Below are 19,881 nucleotides of genomic sequence, written 5' to 3' on the forward strand. Positions count from 1 at the left end.
ACTGTGTTTGGATTCTGAAGGGCATTTATACAAAAGAGGTAGTCTAGACACTGTATTAATACCATTATGCATTTGAATCCCATCTACAGCTACCATCTAAGATATTAATTTCCCTCCACAGGGGTGCGGACATGTAATGTTTCCAAAATGGGATAGTATTGTACATGTAACGTTTCCAAAATGGGATAGTATTGGACATGTAACGTTTCCAAAATGGGATAGTATTGTCCATGTAATGTTTCCAAAATGGATAGTATTGTACATGTAATGTTTACAAAATGGGATAGTATTGTACATGTAATGTTTACAAAATGGGATAGTATTGTACATGTAATGTTTCCAAAATGGGATAGTATTGTCCATATAACGTTATGCCCCCTTGTGAGTTAATAGTATTGCATGCTGTAGCAGGTTATATAAAGAGGAAGACCTCCATTGACGATTCAGTTCGTTGTAACATCTCGTCTGGACAGGTCACCGTCCTTAGTTAGTTACTTAGTTAGTTAGTTAGTTAGTTAACGAAGCTAACGTTAGCTAGTTCATTATCACAAAAGTGAAAACTGCTCTAGATTGGAAACTTACGTTAATGAGTGTAAAGCCATATTGTCTTTATGGAAACGATATACAATATATGGGAAAGAATATAGTTGAGGAAATAATCCAAACCTAGTTGTGCCTAGTTAGGACATAACGTTAGCTAGCTAGCTAACGGTACTGTACTGTAGCTCATACAACGCCGACGGTCAAACCCGGCTTTCTAATATTTACGTTCATTAACTATAGTAACGTTATGGAAGATATTCACAGAAAACCATCATTGTCTTCGTTATTCATTATTAGTATGTTATATTATTATAATAAATGTTTTCGAGACATATTCAGAGCCAAACATCAACCCAACTTAACCTTTTTAACTGTTGTCGCATCCAAACTTGTCACCATCGTTTTCAGTTGTAATTGCGAAGTTCCCGGAAGAAGTCCAGCAACAACGGAGGTTCCTCGATGAACCCACCATCTAACAAGTTCTTTGAAGACACCTACCACACCCACCACCACCACAACTACAAAACCAACCATCACCAAACCTACCTACCACAACTACCACACCTACATACCACAACTACCACCCCTATCTACCACAACTACCACACCTACCTACCACAACTACCACACCGACCTACCACAACTACCATCAACACATCGACCAAACCTACCATCACCAAACCTACCATCACCAAACCTACAAACCACAACTACCACACCTACCATCACCATGTTCCTACTGTATATATCATTACCACACCTACCAAACTTACCTACCACAACTACCATCACACCTACCACATCTATCACACCTACAATCACCAAACCTACCATACCTACCTACCTTCACCACACCAACCATCACCACACCTATCACACCTACCCTCACCACACCTACCATCACCACACCCACCAAACCTACCTACCTACCAAAACTACCACACCTACCACAACTGTCACACCTAACATAACCACACCTACCATCTCACCTACCATCACCATACCTACCATCCACACACCTACCATCACCACACTTATCACACCTACAATCACCACACCTATCCTACCTACCATCACCACAAATACAATACCATAATTACTTCACCACATCTACCATCAGACCTACCATAACCACAACTACCGTGTTTTTCATGGTGATTAATTTTTACATATAGCCTGCAGTAACGTCAAGTAATGAAATGCGATTGTGTTATTTGAAATCATAAACAAAACCAAATGATTATTTTTGCGATAGCATATATGAAATGTTTTACACTGTTAGAATGTTGCAGTCAAAATGACTGCTCATCAGCTTGATGGGGGGGTCTTGAGGCCCAGCGGTTCCAGTGTTAACAGAGATCCTGAATCTGAATCAGGAAGCTTGACTCTGAATCATGTGCAGTGTGACCACTGAGACTGAAGCCAACTCAATATGACTCCTGAGATCGACAGTTAATCAATTATAGTGTCTGTGAAAACAAAATCAGTCAGTCAGGTGAGAGAGTGAGAGAGAGAGAGAGAGAGAGAGAGAAGAGAGAGAGAGAGAGAGAGAGAGAGAGAGAGAGAGAGAGAGAGACTCTTGGTTTGACCACAAGAGAAGAGAAAGAAAATATGATTTCCATTGTAGCCAATTCAGTTGCAGTAATTCTATTACAGATTTTTTGGTAATTCCGTTACCAATTTGGAATTACGAATTTGAACCACTTAACAAAGTTGATCTCAGAAAAATCACTATAAGTCATTTTTATCTCTACCATTTCTTTCATTATAATCCCTCCTCACTGAGGGAGAGAAATGTGAAAATACCTGAAAGTTATGTGGGTTTTTGGTAACGGAATTAAAAGGCACAAGGGAATTTTTCTGAAACTTAAAGAAGGTTAACTCTTTCTCTAAAACCAAATGTAAGTGTTGATATTAGTAGTCAGGGGTCTTTACGTCAACATGATTCTGTTTTTATGTAGTTTTGATATTGGACCTTTTAAGACTTTTTCTGGAAGATGTTTTCTAATATCCCTTTTCCCGTGTTTACCCAGAAATCAAAGCCTTCACTGGTTGAAAAATGAATCTAGAGTTACATTTACCAAAAATATAGACTTTTAGATTTCATTTGACACCAAATTACACATGCTCCTATGAACATCACGTTGGTGCTCCTGGGTCCTTTTACATGGAAATGCCCTACTGTAACTCTAGAGATACAATCTATCCCCAACTAGTAATAAAGTGGTCGGGCTGGTTTGCCACTGGCCTCTCCAGCTTCAGGCTGAATCACACCCATGATGAGAGGAGGTTTACTGGAGACACAGGGAGAAACTACAGTCTGAATCACACCCATGATGAGAGGAGGTTTTCTGGACACAGGGAGAAACTACAGTCTGAATCACACCCATGATGAGAGGAGGTTTACTGGACACAGGGAGAAACTACAGGCTGAATCACACCCATGATGAGAGGAGGTTTACTGGACACAGGGAGAAACTACAGTCTGAATCACACCCATGATGAGAGGAGGTTTACTGGAGACACAGGGAGAAACTACAGTCTGAATCACACCCATGATGAGAGGAGGTTTACTGGACACACAGGGAGAAACTACAGGCTGAATCACACCCATGATGAGAGGAGGTTTACTGGACACACAGGGAGAAACTACAGTCTGAATCACACCCATGATGAGACTACCTTTAAGGCTTAAAGGTTTGGTTAATGTTAGGGTTAAGGTTAAGGTTAGGGTCAGTTTTAGGTTTCAGGTTTTGGCCAGACGGGCTGTCAATGGGATGTTGGTCCGAAAAGTCCATTTAGTATCTCCCTTCTCAAACCTGTCCTCCCCCTAACCAGTTCATATCATGTATTCCACCACCAGCACACCTGATTCACTAATCAGAGGTTTGGATGATTAGTTGACCAGCGGTACAAAGTGGACTGGATCTAGGTGAACTATGTGGAGGGTCTTCCAGGGACAGTACAGTACAGACTGAGAAGATAACAACAGTGTAGTTTACTCAACTCATTCACACTATCATGATTATTGTTTAGAGACAAGATCAGCACAAGGGCATAAAGTGTAAGATATAGCAAGAGAGGACAATATGGTGCAAGGTAGCCAAAGTGGAATCAAAAGTCATAGGCCTAATCATCAATCAAATATGAAATATAAAACCAAAATATAATCTACATATAAAGACAACATGTCATCTACATGTGTTATAGAATAGCTCCCTGCTCACATCCCAGGTCATGTTTGGACTGGAACGTGACAACTCAACAGGCTATACGCATCTCCCCAATAGCCTACAGACAACTTTCCTGAGTGCAATGTGATTAATGTGACAGATATGTACAGTATAATAAGCATAGTGAAGAAGGTAAAGATCCCACCTCGGACGCACAGCAGAGACATCGCTGCTGAGATTTCCCCTGGAGCAAGAGTCCCTCAACAATTTAAAAACACTCATTGCGTTTCAATGAATGTACTCCCCAAACGCTTGTTGCATCGTAAACTATCCTCCCTCCCTTGGGACATTCAGCGGATGGATGATGCGCCGCTGCAATTTACTTGGATGAGAGGTTGGACGAACGCTCCTCCAGCTCACGATACGCAATGGTGGAGAACTACAGTGTGGTGATGTGTCGTTCACGAACGAACGGCTCTTTTTGAACGGATCGTTTTGTTGAACGTCGGGAACCGAAATGCATCGGTGAAAGATCCATTCATCTGGCTCTCTGATTTGCATACTGCTACTACTGCTTGTTGAGCTCAGATCAACGTTTTTCTGCAGATAAATTACAACATCATTGTCTAAAGGGGGTGAATCCTCACTGCAGAAACAATACATAGTGGGGAGAGCGGGTCAATCTGGTCCACGAGGATTTATTTCATGCTTAAAAACGAGTTCTTCAATTGTTGACGCGCATTTCAGAATCGGACTTCATGTTAGCCTACCTTTTGGCTTTTACATTGAATATTTGGTGCCCAAGAGTTGTGATTGTATGTTTGTTTGTACAGTTATGGCTGTCCTGTTATTATTTTGTGTACTCACTAAACACCCACATTTGTATTTGTGTGGGAAATGTTTGTAGGCTATGGTTGCTGTTTGTATTTCTTTGAACTTTAGGTCCATACAAAGAGAAATCACACAACATAGACTACCAAATAACCTTAGACAAAAATACACGAAATAAAAGTCAAGTGAAAATGGTTATAAATGTCTTTATCAATTATGAGTAGCTCAACAATATCGACTTTTGGACACTGATGCGCAGGAGAAGCTCTAGCTGTCAATCAAGCAGGCGCGGTGAACCGATTATGACGCGCAAGCGTTTCAAATGACGCAACAATACAGCTCCAGACCAGAGAAAGTTCATGCCAAAGATATTATTCGGTTCCACACTAAAACTGCGCTTTGACAAGTGTGATTTGAGGTGAGTCAAATATTTACACAAGTTTACAATACATGAACCAACCGCTAGCCTACTTAGCCTATAATTCTGTCATGGTAAGATAACACATGTGAAGGTGAACGTTAATGTATTTGAAATATTTTTTCTTTCTGACATTATAAAATACAATTATATCTTTGTTTTTTTCTGTTGCTATCAATCAGTCCATCTATATCTACTCTTCTGTCTATCTGTCTGTCTTGCTGACTTATCTGTCTGTCTGTCGGACTATCTGTCTGTCTGTGTACTGTCTAGCCAGCATATGCCAGAAAGGTTCTTTCACACAGGCTCATATTCACAAAGTCTCATAGAAGGAGTGCTGATCAATAATCAGTTTTGTCTTTTAAATCAAACTGAATACGTTTTGATGAACAGGGGGGGGGGATCTGATCCAAGATCAGCACTCCTACCCTGAAACACTTTGTGAACACAATCCAGGTGTACTGTGATTATGAAGTTGTGATGAGGTATTATTATATTACTTGTGCTGATGCATGATGGGTTGTAGGCTAGAGCTTGAGTACTGTAGTGTGTAGACTATTTCTGAATTAACTGACCTGGTGAGTAAATGTTGTGTACAATGGCCCCATCTAGTGACAGAAACATAGAAACACACATTGTTGCTGAACGAAGGCATCTCTTTATTTTCCAGAAATAAAACTTGTAGACCTTTACTACAGTCTCTGAGGAGATGGACACCTCTTCTTCTTCTGGACGATCTCCGTCTCCTACTGGGACTGTCTTCTTACCCCCTCCTATCATGTGGAACAGTCTGTAAGTCATTCATCACATAACCTAGCTCTGGTCCAGGGCATTATGTGCGGCTTGCTGAAGGAAGGCTCAGTGTCTGCAAGCTGTACGTAACGCCCTGGACCAGAGCTACACATTACCCACCTCTGGCCATCATGGACAGTCAACTCATTACATTCACGTACTGTAAGTCACAGTTGTGTGAGTTGTGTTATTAAAGACAGTTTAATTGAGCAGAGGTTTAATTATTATTTTAACGCTGTAATAAATTGTCTGAGTTCACTTCCTAAATAATGTGTTGACATTCATTTGCTCCCAGCTACAAGCAGGCAGAGATGGAGGTTCAGTTCCTGAGAGAAGAGAAGAAGACCTGTACAAAGAAGGAAGCCCACATGCTTGAGTTGAGAGGGAAGGATCGAACGATCCGAAATCAGAAGAAGGAGATGGACAGACTTCAAGTCTGCCTCTGGGAGGAGGAAAAGAAGAAGAGGAATGGTGGAATGGAGAAGGACAAGATCATTGAACATCTACAGTCTGAGACAGACCATCTCAGATCCCTTTTAAAAGAGGAAAGGAGGAGAAGAAGAGTAGAAAGGGATCTAATGAATGAGTGGAAGGTTGAAATCCTGAGACTGAGGGAGTCAGAGAGCCAGAGAGAGGCAGAGAGCCAGTGGGAGGCAGAGAGACAGAGGGAGTCAGAGAGCCAGAGAGAAGCAGAGAGACAGAGGGAGGCAGAGAGCCAGAGGGAGGCAGAGAGACAGAGGGAGGCAGAGAGCCAGAGGGAGGCAGAGAGCCAGAGAGAAGCAGAGAGACAGAGGGAGGCAGAGAGCCAGAGAGAAGCAGAGAGACAGAGAGAAGCAGAGAGACAGAGGGAGGCAGAGAGACAAAGAGAAGCAGAGAGACAGAGAGAGGCAGAGAGACAGAGAGAAGCAGAGAGACAGAGGGAGGCAGAGAGACAGAGAGAAGCAGAGAGACAGAGAGAAGCAGAGAGACAGAGAGAAGCAGAGAGACAGAGAGAAGCAGAGAGACAGAGGGAGGCAGAGAGACAAAGAGAAGCAGAGAGACAGAGAGAAGCAGAGAGACAGAGAGAAGCAGAGAGACAGAGGGAGGCAGAGAGACAAAGAGAAGCAGAGAGACAGAGAGAAGCAGAGAGACAGAGAGAAGCAGAGAGACAGAGAGAAGCAGAGAGACAGAGGGAGGCAGAGAGACAGAGGGAAGCAGAGAGACAGAGAGAAGCAGAGAGACAGAGAGAAGCAGAGAGACAGAGGGAGGCAGAGAGACAGAGAGAAGCAGAGAGACAGATGGAGGCAGAGAGACAGAGAGAAGCAGAGAGACAGAGAGAAGCAGAGAGACAGAGAGAAGCAGAGAGACAGAGGGAGGCAGAGAGACAGAGGGAAGCAGAGAGACAGAGAGAAGCAGAGAGACAGAGAGAAGCAGAGAGACAGAGGGAGGCAGAGAGACAGAGAGAAGCAGAGAGACAGATGGAGGCAGAGAGACAGAGAGAAGCAGAGAGACAGAGAGAAGCAGAGAGACAGATGGAGGCAGAGAGACAGAGAGAAGCAGAGAGACAGAGAGAAGCAGAGAGACAGAGGGAGGCAGAGAGACAGAGGGAAGCAGAGAGACAGAGAGAAGCAGAGAGACAGAGAGAAGCAGAGAGACAGAGGGAGGCAGAGAGACAGAGAGAAGCAGAGAGACAGAGAGAAGCAGAGAGACAGAGAGAAGCAGAGAGACAGAGAGAAGCAGAGAGACAGAGAGAGGCAGAGAGACAGAGAGAAGCAGAGAGACAGAGAGAAGCAGAGAGACAGAGAGAAGCAGAGAGACAGAGAGAAGCAGAGAGACAGAGGGAGGCAGAGAGACAAAGAGAAGCAGAGAGACAGAGAGAAGCAGAGAGACAGAGAGAAGCAGAGAGACAGAGGGAGGCAGAGAGACAAAGAGAAGCAGAGAGACAGAGAGAGGCAGAGAGACAGAGAGAAGCAGAGAGACAGAGGGAGGCAGAGAGACAGAGAGAAGCAGAGAGACAGAGAGAAGCAGAGAGACAGAGAGAAGCAGAGAGACAGAGAGAAGCAGAGAGACAGAGAGAAGCAGAGAGACAGAGAGAAGCAGAGAGACAGAGGGAGGCAGAGAGACAGAGGGAAGCAGAGAGACAGAGAGAAGCAGAGAGACAGAGAGAAGCAGAGAGACAGAGGGAGGCAGAGAGACAGAGAGAAGCAGAGAGACAGATGGAGGCAGAGAGACAGAGAGAAGCAGAGAGACAGAGAGAAGCAGAGAGACAGAGAGAAGCAGAGAAACAGAGGGAAGGAGGGAGACAGAGGGAAGCAGAGAGACAGAGAGAAGCAGAGAGACAGAGAGAAGCAGAGAGACAGAGGGAGGCAGAGAGACAGAGAGAAGCAGAGAGACAGATGGAGGCAGAGAGACAGAGAGAAGCAGAGAGACAGAGAGAAGCAGAGAGACAGATGGAGGCAGAGAGACAGAGAGAAGCAGAGAGACAGAGAGAAGCAGAGAGACAGAGGGAGGCAGAGAGACAGAGGGAAGCAGAGAGACAGAGAGAAGCAGAGAGACAGAGAGAAGCAGAGAGACAGAGGGAGGCAGAGAGACAGAGAGAAGCAGAGAGACAGAGAGAAGCAGAGAGACAGAGAGAAGCAGAGAGACAGAGAGAAGCAGAGAGACAGAGAGAAGCAGAGAGACAGGGGGAGGCAGAGAGACAGAGGGAAGCAGAGAGACAGAGAGAAGCAGAGAGACAGAGAGAAGCAGAGAGACAGAGAGAAGCAGAGAGACAGAGAGAAGCAGAGAGACAGAGAGAAGCAGAGAGACAGAGAGAAGCAGAGAGACAGGGGGAGGCAGAGAGACAGAGGGAAGCAGAGAGACAGAGAGAAGCAGAGAGACAGAGAGAAGCAGAGAGCCAGAGAGAAGCAGAGAGACAGAGGGAGGCAGAGAGACAGAGAGAAGCAGAGAGACAGAGAGAAGCAGAGAGACAGAGGGAGGCAGAGAGAGTCACAGAAGCGAAGGAGAACCAGAGAAAAATGCAGGAGATCAAGAGAGTCAAACATCTGCTGGAGCTACTGATGGTGGATCTACAACTGGCCCACGTAAGACATGTCATTGTTATTATTAAATGGCCGTGTATATTCACCCAGCTGAAATTGAATGATGGTGGACAGCGGTACACTAACCCAATGTTAACCTTTATGCCTTTCCTTAACGTTAACCCTTACCTTGACCTCACTGAAACTATACCTAACCTTTACCTTAACCCAACCCTAGGTCCTGAACCTAACCTTCATTTATCTCAACCCTTATGCCTTTCTTCTGCCGGTTGAATATCCACTTCCTTATTAACATCATTACTGTTGTTGTTGTTGATAACTGTATGTGTGCAGGTTGTAAATAATTGCATTAGTGAAACATCATTTGTAGGAGTAATTTCTACAAGCATAAACATCAGAGGCAACATTGTTATAACATCACACAAATTGCAACAGGAATTTCTCAAACCCCTAACTGAATGGGCAAGCTAGTTGTGTGTTTGTATTTGTCCATAAAATGTCTCAGAATTCTTTCAAACATGTCAATACATTAATTGACAATGAATTGTCCAGATGAATTGATCAAAATAACCCTGCTATTGATGTTGTCCAGTGTTTGATTCAATTACCTAGGTCTAGGTTGTATTTCTATGTATCATTCTCTGCAAATCCTTTGAAAGTATGTCTTGGTCATAGATTATCACTAATTTCACCTTTTAAAATGAAGCAAGAGATAGAGAGATTGAGGCTATGGCAGAAAGTCATGGAGGATCAGCGACCAAGACTGGCCTGGAACAACAAACCTATTGAGACAGAAAGAGAGAGGGAAAGAGAGAGGGAAAAGGAGAGAGAAATGGAGATGGAAAGGGAGAGAAAAGCAGAATTGGAAAGACAAGAAATGAAGAAGAAAGTGAAACAGGCAGAAGAAACGATAAAAGCGTTAGAACGAGAGATTGAGACATTGAAAGAGATGGAAAAGGAAATCATATTTGAAAGAGAAAGAGACATGTGTATTGCAGAGAATGAGAAAGTCAAACTGGTTAACGGAAAGGTAAAAGAGTTAGAGAGAGAGGTTGAGAGACTGAAAGAAGATATGACAACAAAAGAGATTCAATACAAAATCAAATTTGAAAGAGCGAAAGAAGCATATAGAAGACAGAAGAGTGAGAGAGTGAAACAGGTTAACCAAAATGTACTAGTGTTAGACAGAGAGGTTGTGAGAATGAAAGAAGAGATTAGATTGAAAGACGAGACTGAACCAGAGAGAACATTTGATAGAGACAGAGAGAGAGAAAATGATTGGAGACGAAGAGAAGAGGAGATGAAAAATAGAGTGGAGAGAGAGATGGAGATGGAGACAGCCCTCATCAATGACAAAAAGACGTCTGAATTGGAGGAAGTCTTCAAGAAAATCAAGGTACAGCTGATAGAATTAGAAAATATGGAAACAGACGAATATAAATGGAAACAGAACCAAATGGACATGGAGGAGAAGATGGAGGGTGAGAACAACAAACAGAAAGAGGTAGAACGAAAGAGAATGGAGAAAGTACCAAAACAGAGACAACAAGTAGATGAGAAGAAGGAGATGGAGAACGAAGGAGAAGAAGAAAGATGTAAACAGAAGCAAATAGAGATGGAAGAGGAAGAAAGAGAGAGGGAGAAAAAGAGACAGAGAGAGATCAAAAGAAAGAGAATGGAGAAGAGACAAAAAAATATGGAAAGAGAAGAAGAGAGACAGAGAGAGATTAAAAGAGAGAATGAAGAGGAACTATTTAAACAGAAGCAAATATAGATGGAAGAGGAAGAACGAGAAGAAGAGAGACAGAGAGAGATCAAAAGAAAGAGAATGGAGAAGAGACAAAAAAATATGGAAAGCAAACAAGAGAGACAGAGAGAGATTAAAAGAGAGAATGAAGAAGAAAGATGTAAACAGAAGCAAATAGAGATGGAAGAGGAAGAAAGAGAGAGGGAGAAAGAGAGATGGGAGAGAAAGAGAGACGACAACAACAAGAGGAGAGAAAGAGAAAGTTTGAGAGAGATCAAGAAGAAGAAGATATATGGAAACAGAAGCAAATTGACATGGAGAAGGAGGGAAGAGAGAGGAAGAAGATACAGAGAAAGATAGAAGAGATACACAGACGACAACAACAAGAGGAGAGACAGAAACAAATGGAGAAAGAGAAAGAAAGGGAGAAAGACAATGAGAATCAGGGAGAGATTGAATTAAAAGATCAGCAACAGAAAGAGATGGAGAAAGAAAATATGATTATGAGAGAGAGGGAGGAAGCAGGAAGAAGAAATGAGGGGCAGAATGAACTGGAGATAGAACAGGAGAGAGAGATGGAAGAAAAGCAGGAAGTGATTATTAAGAAAGCAGAGGAAGAGTACATGGAAAGAGAAGAGAGAGGAAAGGAAGTAAGCATGAAGAAAGATGTAGTAGTTCATGTTAAAGCTAAAGCACGGGAAGTCTTCAATAGACGTAAAGAGAGGAGGTTAGAAGTGTTGAAGGGGGAACGAGAACACATAGAAAGAGGACAACAAATCAGGAGGGACAAGGAGGAAAGACGGCTGGAGATGGAAAGAAAACAGGAGAGGGCAAGACAACAAGAGGAGCAGGATAAAAAACGAGAGATTGGAATTGCCAGACAGAAAGAAATGTTCAGACTAAGAGAGGAGGAGAGGCAGAGAGAGGAAAAGAGAGAGGAGGAGAGGCAGAGAGAGGAAAAGAGAGAGGAGGAGAGAAAGAGAGAGGAAAAGAGAGAGGAGGAGAGAAAGAGAGAGGAAAAGAGAGAGGAGGAGAGGCAGAGAGAGGAAAAGAGAGAGGAGGAGAGGCAGAGAGAGGAAAAGAGAGAGGAGGAGAGGCAGAGAGAGGAAAAGAGAGAGGAGGAGAGGCAGAGAGAGGAAAAGAGAGAGGAGGAGAGGCAGAGAGAGGAAAAGAGAGAGGAGGAGAGGCAGAGAGAGGAAAAGAGAGAGGAGGAGAGGCAGAGAGAGGAAAAGAGAGAGGAGGAGAGGCAGAGAGAGGAAAAGAGAGAGGAGGAGAGGCAGAGAGAGGAAAAGAGAGAGGAGGAGAGGCAGAGAGAGGAAAAGAGAGAGGAGGAGAGGCAGAGAGAGGAAAAGAGAGAGGAGGAGAGAAAGAGAGAGGAAAAGAGAGAGGAGGAGAGGCAGAGAGAGGAAAAGAGAGAGGAGGAGAGGCAGAGAGAGGAAAAGAGAGAGGAGGAGAGGCAGAGAGAGGAAAAGAGAGAGGAGGAGAGGCAGAGAGAGGAAAAGAGAGAGGAGGAGAGGCAGAGAGAGGAAAAGAGAGAGGAGGAGAGGCAGAGAGAGGAAAAGAGAGAGGAGGAGAGGCAGAGAGAGGAAAAGAGAGAGGAGGAGAGAAAGAGAGAGGAAAAGAGAGAGGAGGAGAGGCAGAGAGCCATTGAAGAGCCATTTAGCTTTAATCAGAGAGAGAGAGAACATCATAAAGGCAAACATAAGAGAGGAGATGTCAGAAGAGGAAAGAAGAGAGATCCCTGGGAATTACAAGATGGGTGAGATAGAGAACAGTGAAGAGGAGGAGGAGGAGGAAGATGACAAGGAGGACATTCTCCCACCTGATAAAAGTATCCGAAGGAGAGCTGTGGACTGGGTGAATAAGAAGTGGGAGAAGAGGAACCTCAAAAAGATGGAGAGAACGTATCAGAGAGAGGCTGAGGAGGGCTATAAGATCGTCCACATAGGTAAGACCTGTTTTACCTCTGCTTATGACATCATCCTCTTTAGTCTCCTCTACACACATAAGTTCCACACCAGTCATCATGTTGCATCATTGTTTCAATATAAAACTTCTGTCCAAAGAATATGTTAGCTGACATGGCTAATTGAGTGACTGACTGACATAACAAGAAAAATACTGCTGATGTAACAACCACGTTTTTAAATGATACCTTATGTCATCTACTAGTCTAACTCTCAAGACTAAGTAGAGACCCAGAAAGAGTTCCTAAAAAACACACACAAAAAAGGGTTTTGGGGGGGTCGGGGGTCCCCTAGTTGCCATGGAGCCCTAAGCTATCACATAGGCCCTGGCACTATACAAGGAATAGGTGCCATTTGGGGCTCATGTTCAACTTAGGGTCAGGTCAATTCGGGATGGGAATTATTGCACTTTATTGACAAATTCCATGCCTTGCTCAATTGAAAAGATTAAAGAATCATTGAGCTCCAACTGTGTTTTCTATTCTTAATTCCCTGTGTCCATTACATTTTAGTTGATACCAGATCCACTAAGTTGAATGTGAACTCTACTTCTTCTCCCCTCCCAGCCTTCCCTGGACACCCAAGGGTAATATCCACCATGACCCGGGCAGAGAGAGAGAGGGAGAAGAGGAAGGAGCTGCTGAAGGATGAGGAGAGAAGGAAGAAGTTGGAGGATTTCAATAAGCAGTGGAGAGAGCAGTCCCTGCTTAAAAAAAGGACTCATCAGAATCTGAAGGAGGAGAGGGAGAGGATGATGGAAAAAGTACCTGGAGCAGATGAATCTGGAGGCTGATGCTCAAATCAACACCCGGTGTCTAACCACCCAACACAGCCACGATTCCAACCACGGTCAGGCATTGCCGGGATGGGCCACAGGCCAACAAGTAAGCCAAGAGCCTGTTGGATCTGGAGATGGCCAGCAGGAGGGGCCAAGGAGGCAGCAGGCATGGGCAGAGAACCAGGAGGGGAGTTCGGAGAACCAGCAGGAGTGGCCAGAGAACCAACAGGGGGAGCCAGAGAGCCAGGAGGGGAGTTCAGAGAACCAGCAGGAGTGGCCAGAGAACCAACAGGGGGAGCCAGAGAACCAGGAGGGGAGTTCGGAGAACCAGCAGGAGTGGCCAGAGAACCAACAGGGGGAGCCAGAGAACCAGGAGGGGAGTTCAGAGAACCAGCAGGAGTGGCCAGAGAACCAACAGGGGGAGCCAGAGAACCAGGAGGGGAGTTCGGAGAACCAGCAGGAGTGGCCAGAGAACCAACAGGGGGAGCCAGAGAACCAGGAGGGGAGTTCAGAGAACCAGCAGGAGTGGCCAGAGAACCAACAGGGGGAGCCAGAGAGCCAGGAGGGGAGTTCAGAGAACCAGCAGGAGTGGCCAGAGAACCAACAGGGGGAGCCAGAGAACCAGGAGGGGAGTTCGGAGAACCAGCAGGAGTGGCCAGAGAACCAACAGGGGGAGCCAGAGAACCAGGAGGGGAGTTCGGAGAACCAGCAGGAGTGGCCAGAGAACCAACAGGGGGAGCCAGAGAGCCAGGAGGGGAGTTCAGAGAACCAGCAGGAGTGGCCAGAGAACCAACAGGGGGAGCCAGAGAACCAGGAGGGGAGTTCGGAGAACCAGCAGGAGTGGCCAGAGAACCAACAGGGGGAGCCAGAGAACCAGGAGGGGAGTTCAGAGAACCAGCAGGAGTGGCCAGAGAACCAACAGGGGGAGCCAGAGAGCCAGGAGGGGAGTTCAGAGAACCAGCAGGAGTGGCCAGAGAACCAACAGGGGGAGCCAGAGAGCCAGCAGGGGGAGCCAGAGAACCAACAGGGGGTGCCAGAGAACCAGCAGCTAGAAGCTCCAGAAGAGGCTGAAACATCAGAGCCATCCTCCAAGAACAAGAAAAGGCCAGGCATCTGGAAGAGAATTAAGATGAGGTAAATAATGTTTAAACATGTATTCATGTTACACTGTTTATATATATGTTGTCACTTTAAAAGTGACATTATCCAAATGTGAGGGTTTAGTGTACATGCAACACACATGTAAATATATAGATACTTACCTGTCTCTGTGATGTCTTACAGCATTCCTGACGTGCTGTCTGCCTAGAGCTGGAACTCGATGAAGCTACAGTTCCCCTGAGGTTACATTGGTAATTAAAAGTGTCGCCCAATAATTCCTCCTCCTATTTAAGTCATCAAGCCACATTTCCTCCACAAAACATGATATTCTCCTCAAGCCAGAAAGTATCCTCTTTATCAAGGCAACAAACCATCTAAGGTCAGTGACTCTCCTCCCCAGAGCAGAGTTTCTCATCTTTATCCAAGTTGAATTCATCTCTGCTCACCACCTCTACTGTCCTAGAAAATATCGCCAAATGGACATGATTTAAACAGAAGTCCTCCCCTTAGACCAGTGGCTCCACAGACCAGAGTTTCTCATCTTTATTCAAGTTGAATGCAACTCTGATCATTTCCACCACCTCACCTGTTAAGGGGAGGTGCTGAAAAGGAGGTCGGAGAGGAGGTCTGCAGGTAGCCTGGACCGGACCGGTTGCAGCTAAGTTGCTGGCTCCATCCCCGGGCAGAGCTGCTCAAGTCAGGCCAGTGATGTTTGTTGATGTCATTTTCGTTAGCAAAGTTGTACGCTTTAATAAAAGCAGTTATTAAAAAAGCAATATTGTTGTTACGGTGTGGATTGTTGTTATTTATTAGAATTGAAACATCCAGTAGTCATGGTAGATGTTAGACTTTCAATGAGACACCTAACATTCCATCAGTCTGACACAATGTGTGACATGTTATATTAGAGATGAGTCCTCTATACACATAAATTGCACTATAACGGTGACAAACGGTGCCCACAAATAGTTGGGACAGCTTTATGTAGAACCTATTTACTTTTTGGAGGTGAAATGTAGCTAAAAATGTGCTATCCTCTGCTCAGAGGGTTAAGGAACCGTCTTAAAACTGCAACGCAAACAATTGCCTGTAAATGAAAAATATCAATTCCTTCTCAACTACATGGCATAGAGATCTCAAATAAATTTGACACTGTAAAGAGACCTCTTCTCTCCAATACAATTAGTCACTTTTTTTTTTACTTCTATAAAATCTACAAAATGTAAAATAAATCACTTAAAATAAAAAATACTTTAAAAAAACATCAATATCTTCCACCCCATAAGACTTTCATGAATACAACCAACTGTTATTGGTTCAGGGACGTCATGCCTTCAATCAACTGCAATTATGTTTGGACTTTTGGACATAACAAATGAAGTCAAATTGAAAACAGTATTGGTATTGTTGAATTAGGTTTTTAGAATAGCAAGCTAGGACTGATGGTTTGGTTATCTAAACTAGCAAGTATGTTTGTTTGGTTACCAAGGCAACTATTGTAGCTATCTAGTAAACTTGCTAGCTACTTCAGTGGATGTTGAACTCATTTCTACCGGCAAATGAACACATTTCTACCAGCAAATGTGTTAAATTATAGCCATGGTATAAAAGGGATAATCAACTCAGGGCTTTATGGTTCTCTGGAAAATAATGCAAATCCATGGAAGGTCAGTTCCACAGTGTTCATTATTTACCATAGAACACATAGTCCCTCGTTGATTATCCCTGACATAACTTTATGAGCTGGATTTGCCTTTCTTTGCAACAGTGGAAGCTGCTGAGGAGACGACAGCTCATAATAATGGTTGGAATGGAGTCAATGGAGTGGTATCAACCCATCAAAGATGTGGTTTCCATGTGTTTGATACCACTCAATTGACTTCATTCCAGAAATTATTATGAGCTGTCCTCCCCTCAGAAGCCTCCACTGCTTTGCAATTAGTTTGTTCGTTTTCAGTTGTTAGCATTTAGCTAACAGCGTCTATGTGAATTTGCTAACAGTTTGTGCTAATTTGTTAGGATTCTGGAAATAGATGCCCATAGGCTTTTCTTGTGTTTTTAGCATCCCCTCATGTGCTATGCTGGTAGTACTTCAAATCCTGGTATGAGAGAAGGACGGTATGACAATATGAAAATCTGGATACAGCCCAAGCCTAATCACCACACCTACCACAACTACCACACCTATGTACCACAACTACCACCCCTATCTACCACAACTACCACACCTACATACCACAACTACCACCCCTATCTACCACAACTACCACACCTACCTATCACAACTACCACAACTACCACACCTACCTATCACAACTACTACACCAACCTACCTACCACAACTACCACATCTACCATCACCACACCTACCACACCGACCTACCACAACTACCACACCTACCATCACCACACCTACCACACCCACCACAACTACAAAACCAACCATCACCAAACCTACCTACCACAACTACCACACCTACATACCACAACTACCACCCCTATCTACCACAACTACCACACCTACCTACCACAACTACCACACCTACCACACCGACCTACCACAACTACCATCAACACATCGACCAAACCTACCATCACCAAACCTACCATCACCAAACCTACAAACCACAACTACCACACCTACCATCACCATGTTCCTACTGTATATTTCATTACCACACCTACCAAACTTACCTACCACAACTACCATCAACACATCGACCAAACCTACCATCATTAAGTCAAACAACATCTAAATTAGCAATTAGCTACTGTAGGTCTATACTGCTCCTACATGGTGTAACAATACATCATGTAGATGTATATAATGAACAGACTAGGTCTATACTGCTCCTACATGGACTAACAATACATCATGTAGATGTATATAATGAACAGACTAGGTCTATACTGCTCCTACATGGTGTAACAATACATCATGTAGATGTATATAATGAACAGACTAGGTCTATACTGCTCCTACATGGTGTAACAATACATCATGTAGATGTATATAATGAACAGACTAGGTCTATACTGCTCCTACGTGGTGTAACAATACATCATGTAGATGTATATAATGAACAGACTAGGTCTATACTGCTCCTACATGGTGTAACAATACATCATGTAGATGTATATAATGAACAGACTAGGTCTATACTGCTCCTACATGGTGTAACAATACATCATATAGATGTATATAATGAACAGACTAGGTCTATACTGCTCCTACATGGTGTAACAATACATCATGTAGATGTATATAATGAACAGACTAGGTCTATACTGCTCCTACATGGTGTAACAATACATCATGTAGATGTATATAATGAACAGACTAGGTCTATACTGCTCCTACATGGTGTAACAATACATCATATAGATGTATATAATGAACAGACTAGGTCTATACTGCTCCTACATGGTGTAACAATACATCATGTAGATGTATATAATGAACAGACTAGGTCTATACTGCTGCTACATGGTGTAACAATACATCATCATGTAGATGTATATAATGAACAGACTAGGTCTATACTGCTCCTACATGGTGTAACAATACATCATGTAGATGTATATAATGAACAGACTAGGTCTATACTGCTCCTACATGGTGTAACAATACATCATGTAGATGTATATAATGAACAGACTAGGTCTATACTGCTCCTACATGGTGTAACAATACATCATGTAGATGTATATAATGAACAGACTAGGTCTATACTGCTCCTACATGGTGTAACAATACATCATATAGATGTATATAATGAACAGACTAGGTCTATACTGCTCCTACATGGTGTAACAATACATCATGTAGATGTATATAATGAACAGACTAGGTCTATACTGCTGCTACATGGTGTAACAATACATCATCATGTAGATGTATATAATGAACAGACTAGGTCTATACTGCTCCTACATGGTGTAACAATACATCATGTAGATGTATATAATGAACAGACTAGGTCTATACTGCTCCTACATGGTGTAACAATACATCATGTAGATGTATATAATGAACAGACTAGGTCTATACTGCTCCTACATGGTGTAACAATACAGTGCATTCGGAAAGTATTCAGACCCCTTCACTTTTTCCACATTTTGTTACATTACAGCCTTATTCTAAAATGATTAACACTACCGTTCAAAAGGTTGGAGTCACTTAGAAATGTTCTTGTTTTTGAAAGAAAAACACTTTTTTTGTCCATTAAAATAACATCAAATTGATCTGAAATACAGTGTAGACATTGTTAATGTTGTAAATGACTATTGTAGCTGGAAACAGCTGATTGTTTATGGAATATCTACATAGGCGTACAGAGGCCCATTATCAGCAACCATCACTCCTGTGTTCCAATGCCACGTTGTGTTAGCTAATCCAAGTTTATCATTTTAAAAGGCTAATTGATCATTAGAAAACCCTTTTGGAATTATGTTAGCACAGCTGAAAACTGTTGTGCTGATTTAACAAAGCTTTTGTAAACAGTGTTGTTGCATAACAATCAGGCAGTAGAACAACAATAATCATCACCCTCTTGACCAATCTACCCTCCCCTTAACATTGGGTTGATTCAGACCCTGTCAGTGTACCAGGTGGACATTGGGTTGATTCAGACCCTGTCAGTGTACCAGGTGGACATTGGGTTGATTCAGACCCTGTCAGTGTACCAGGTGGACATTGGGTTGATTCAGACCCTGTCAGTGTACCAGGTGGACATTGGGTTGATTCAGACCCTGTCAGTGTACCAGGTGGACATTGGGTTGATTCAGACCCTGTCAGTGTACCAGGTGGACATTGGGTTGATTCAGACCCTGTCAGTGTACCAGGTGGACATTGGGTTTGATTCAGACCCTGCCAGTGTATCAGGTGGACATTGGGTTGATTCAGACCCTGCCAGTGTACCAGGTGGACATTGGGTTGATTCAGACCCTGTCAGTGTACCAGGTGGACATTGGGTTGATTCAGACCCTGTCAGTGTACCAGGTGGACATTGGGTTGATTCAGACCCTGCCAGTGTACCAGGTGGACATTGGGTTGATTCAGACCCTGTCAGTGTACCAGGTGGACATTGGGTTGATTCAGACCCTGTCAGTGTACCAGGTGGACATTGGGTTGATTCAGACCCTGTCAGTGTACCAGGTGGACATTGGGTTGATTCAGACCCTGTCAGCGTACCAGGTGGACATTGGGTTGATTCAGACCCTGTCAGTGTACCAGGTGGACATTGGGTTTGATTCAGACCCTGCCAGTGTACCAGGTGGACATTGGGTTGATTCAGACCCTGTCATTGTACCAGGTGGACATTGGGTTTGATTCAGACCATGCTAGTGTACCAGGTGGACATTGGGTTTGATTCAGACCCTGCCAGCATGGCCAGAAATGTATTCCAAGGTCAGTAACTTATAACCACAGAACCACCCCAGACCTTTCATGCCTGACTAAAAACACCTAAGTATTAGATTTACTGCCATGGTCTAGTATGTCATCGCCTC

The 19,881-nt window shown here is 43.6% G+C and overlaps 2 protein-coding genes across 2 annotated transcripts; both read left to right on the plus strand.

The window, feature by feature from the left end:
• Positions 1-4,883: 4,883 nt before the first annotated feature.
• On the plus strand, positions 4,884-8,881 carry LOC145875656 (uncharacterized). Its single transcript, XM_082971494.1, has 4 exons — positions 4,884-4,965; positions 5,636-5,757; positions 6,053-6,561; positions 8,868-8,881. The coding sequence occupies exons 2-4, from the start codon at positions 5,675-5,677 to the stop codon at positions 8,879-8,881; spliced, it is 606 nt and encodes a 201-aa protein (XP_082827620.1). The 5' UTR covers positions 4,884-4,965; positions 5,636-5,674.
• Positions 8,882-12,055: 3,174 nt separating this feature from the next.
• Positions 12,056-13,495, plus strand: LOC145875679 (uncharacterized). The gene is made up of 2 exons (XM_082971518.1): positions 12,056-12,472; positions 13,058-13,495. Exons 1-2 carry the CDS (start codon positions 12,238-12,240, stop codon positions 13,282-13,284), a joined length of 462 nt encoding a protein of 153 aa, XP_082827644.1. The 5' UTR covers positions 12,056-12,237; the 3' UTR covers positions 13,285-13,495.
• Positions 13,496-19,881: the final 6,386 nt, after the last annotated feature.

Source organism: Salmo salar, unplaced genomic scaffold (genome assembly GCF_965601325.2).
Source record: "Salmo salar unplaced genomic scaffold, fSalSal1 ptg000306l, whole genome shotgun sequence".
Lineage (NCBI taxonomy): Eukaryota > Metazoa > Chordata > Actinopteri > Salmoniformes > Salmonidae > Salmo > Salmo salar.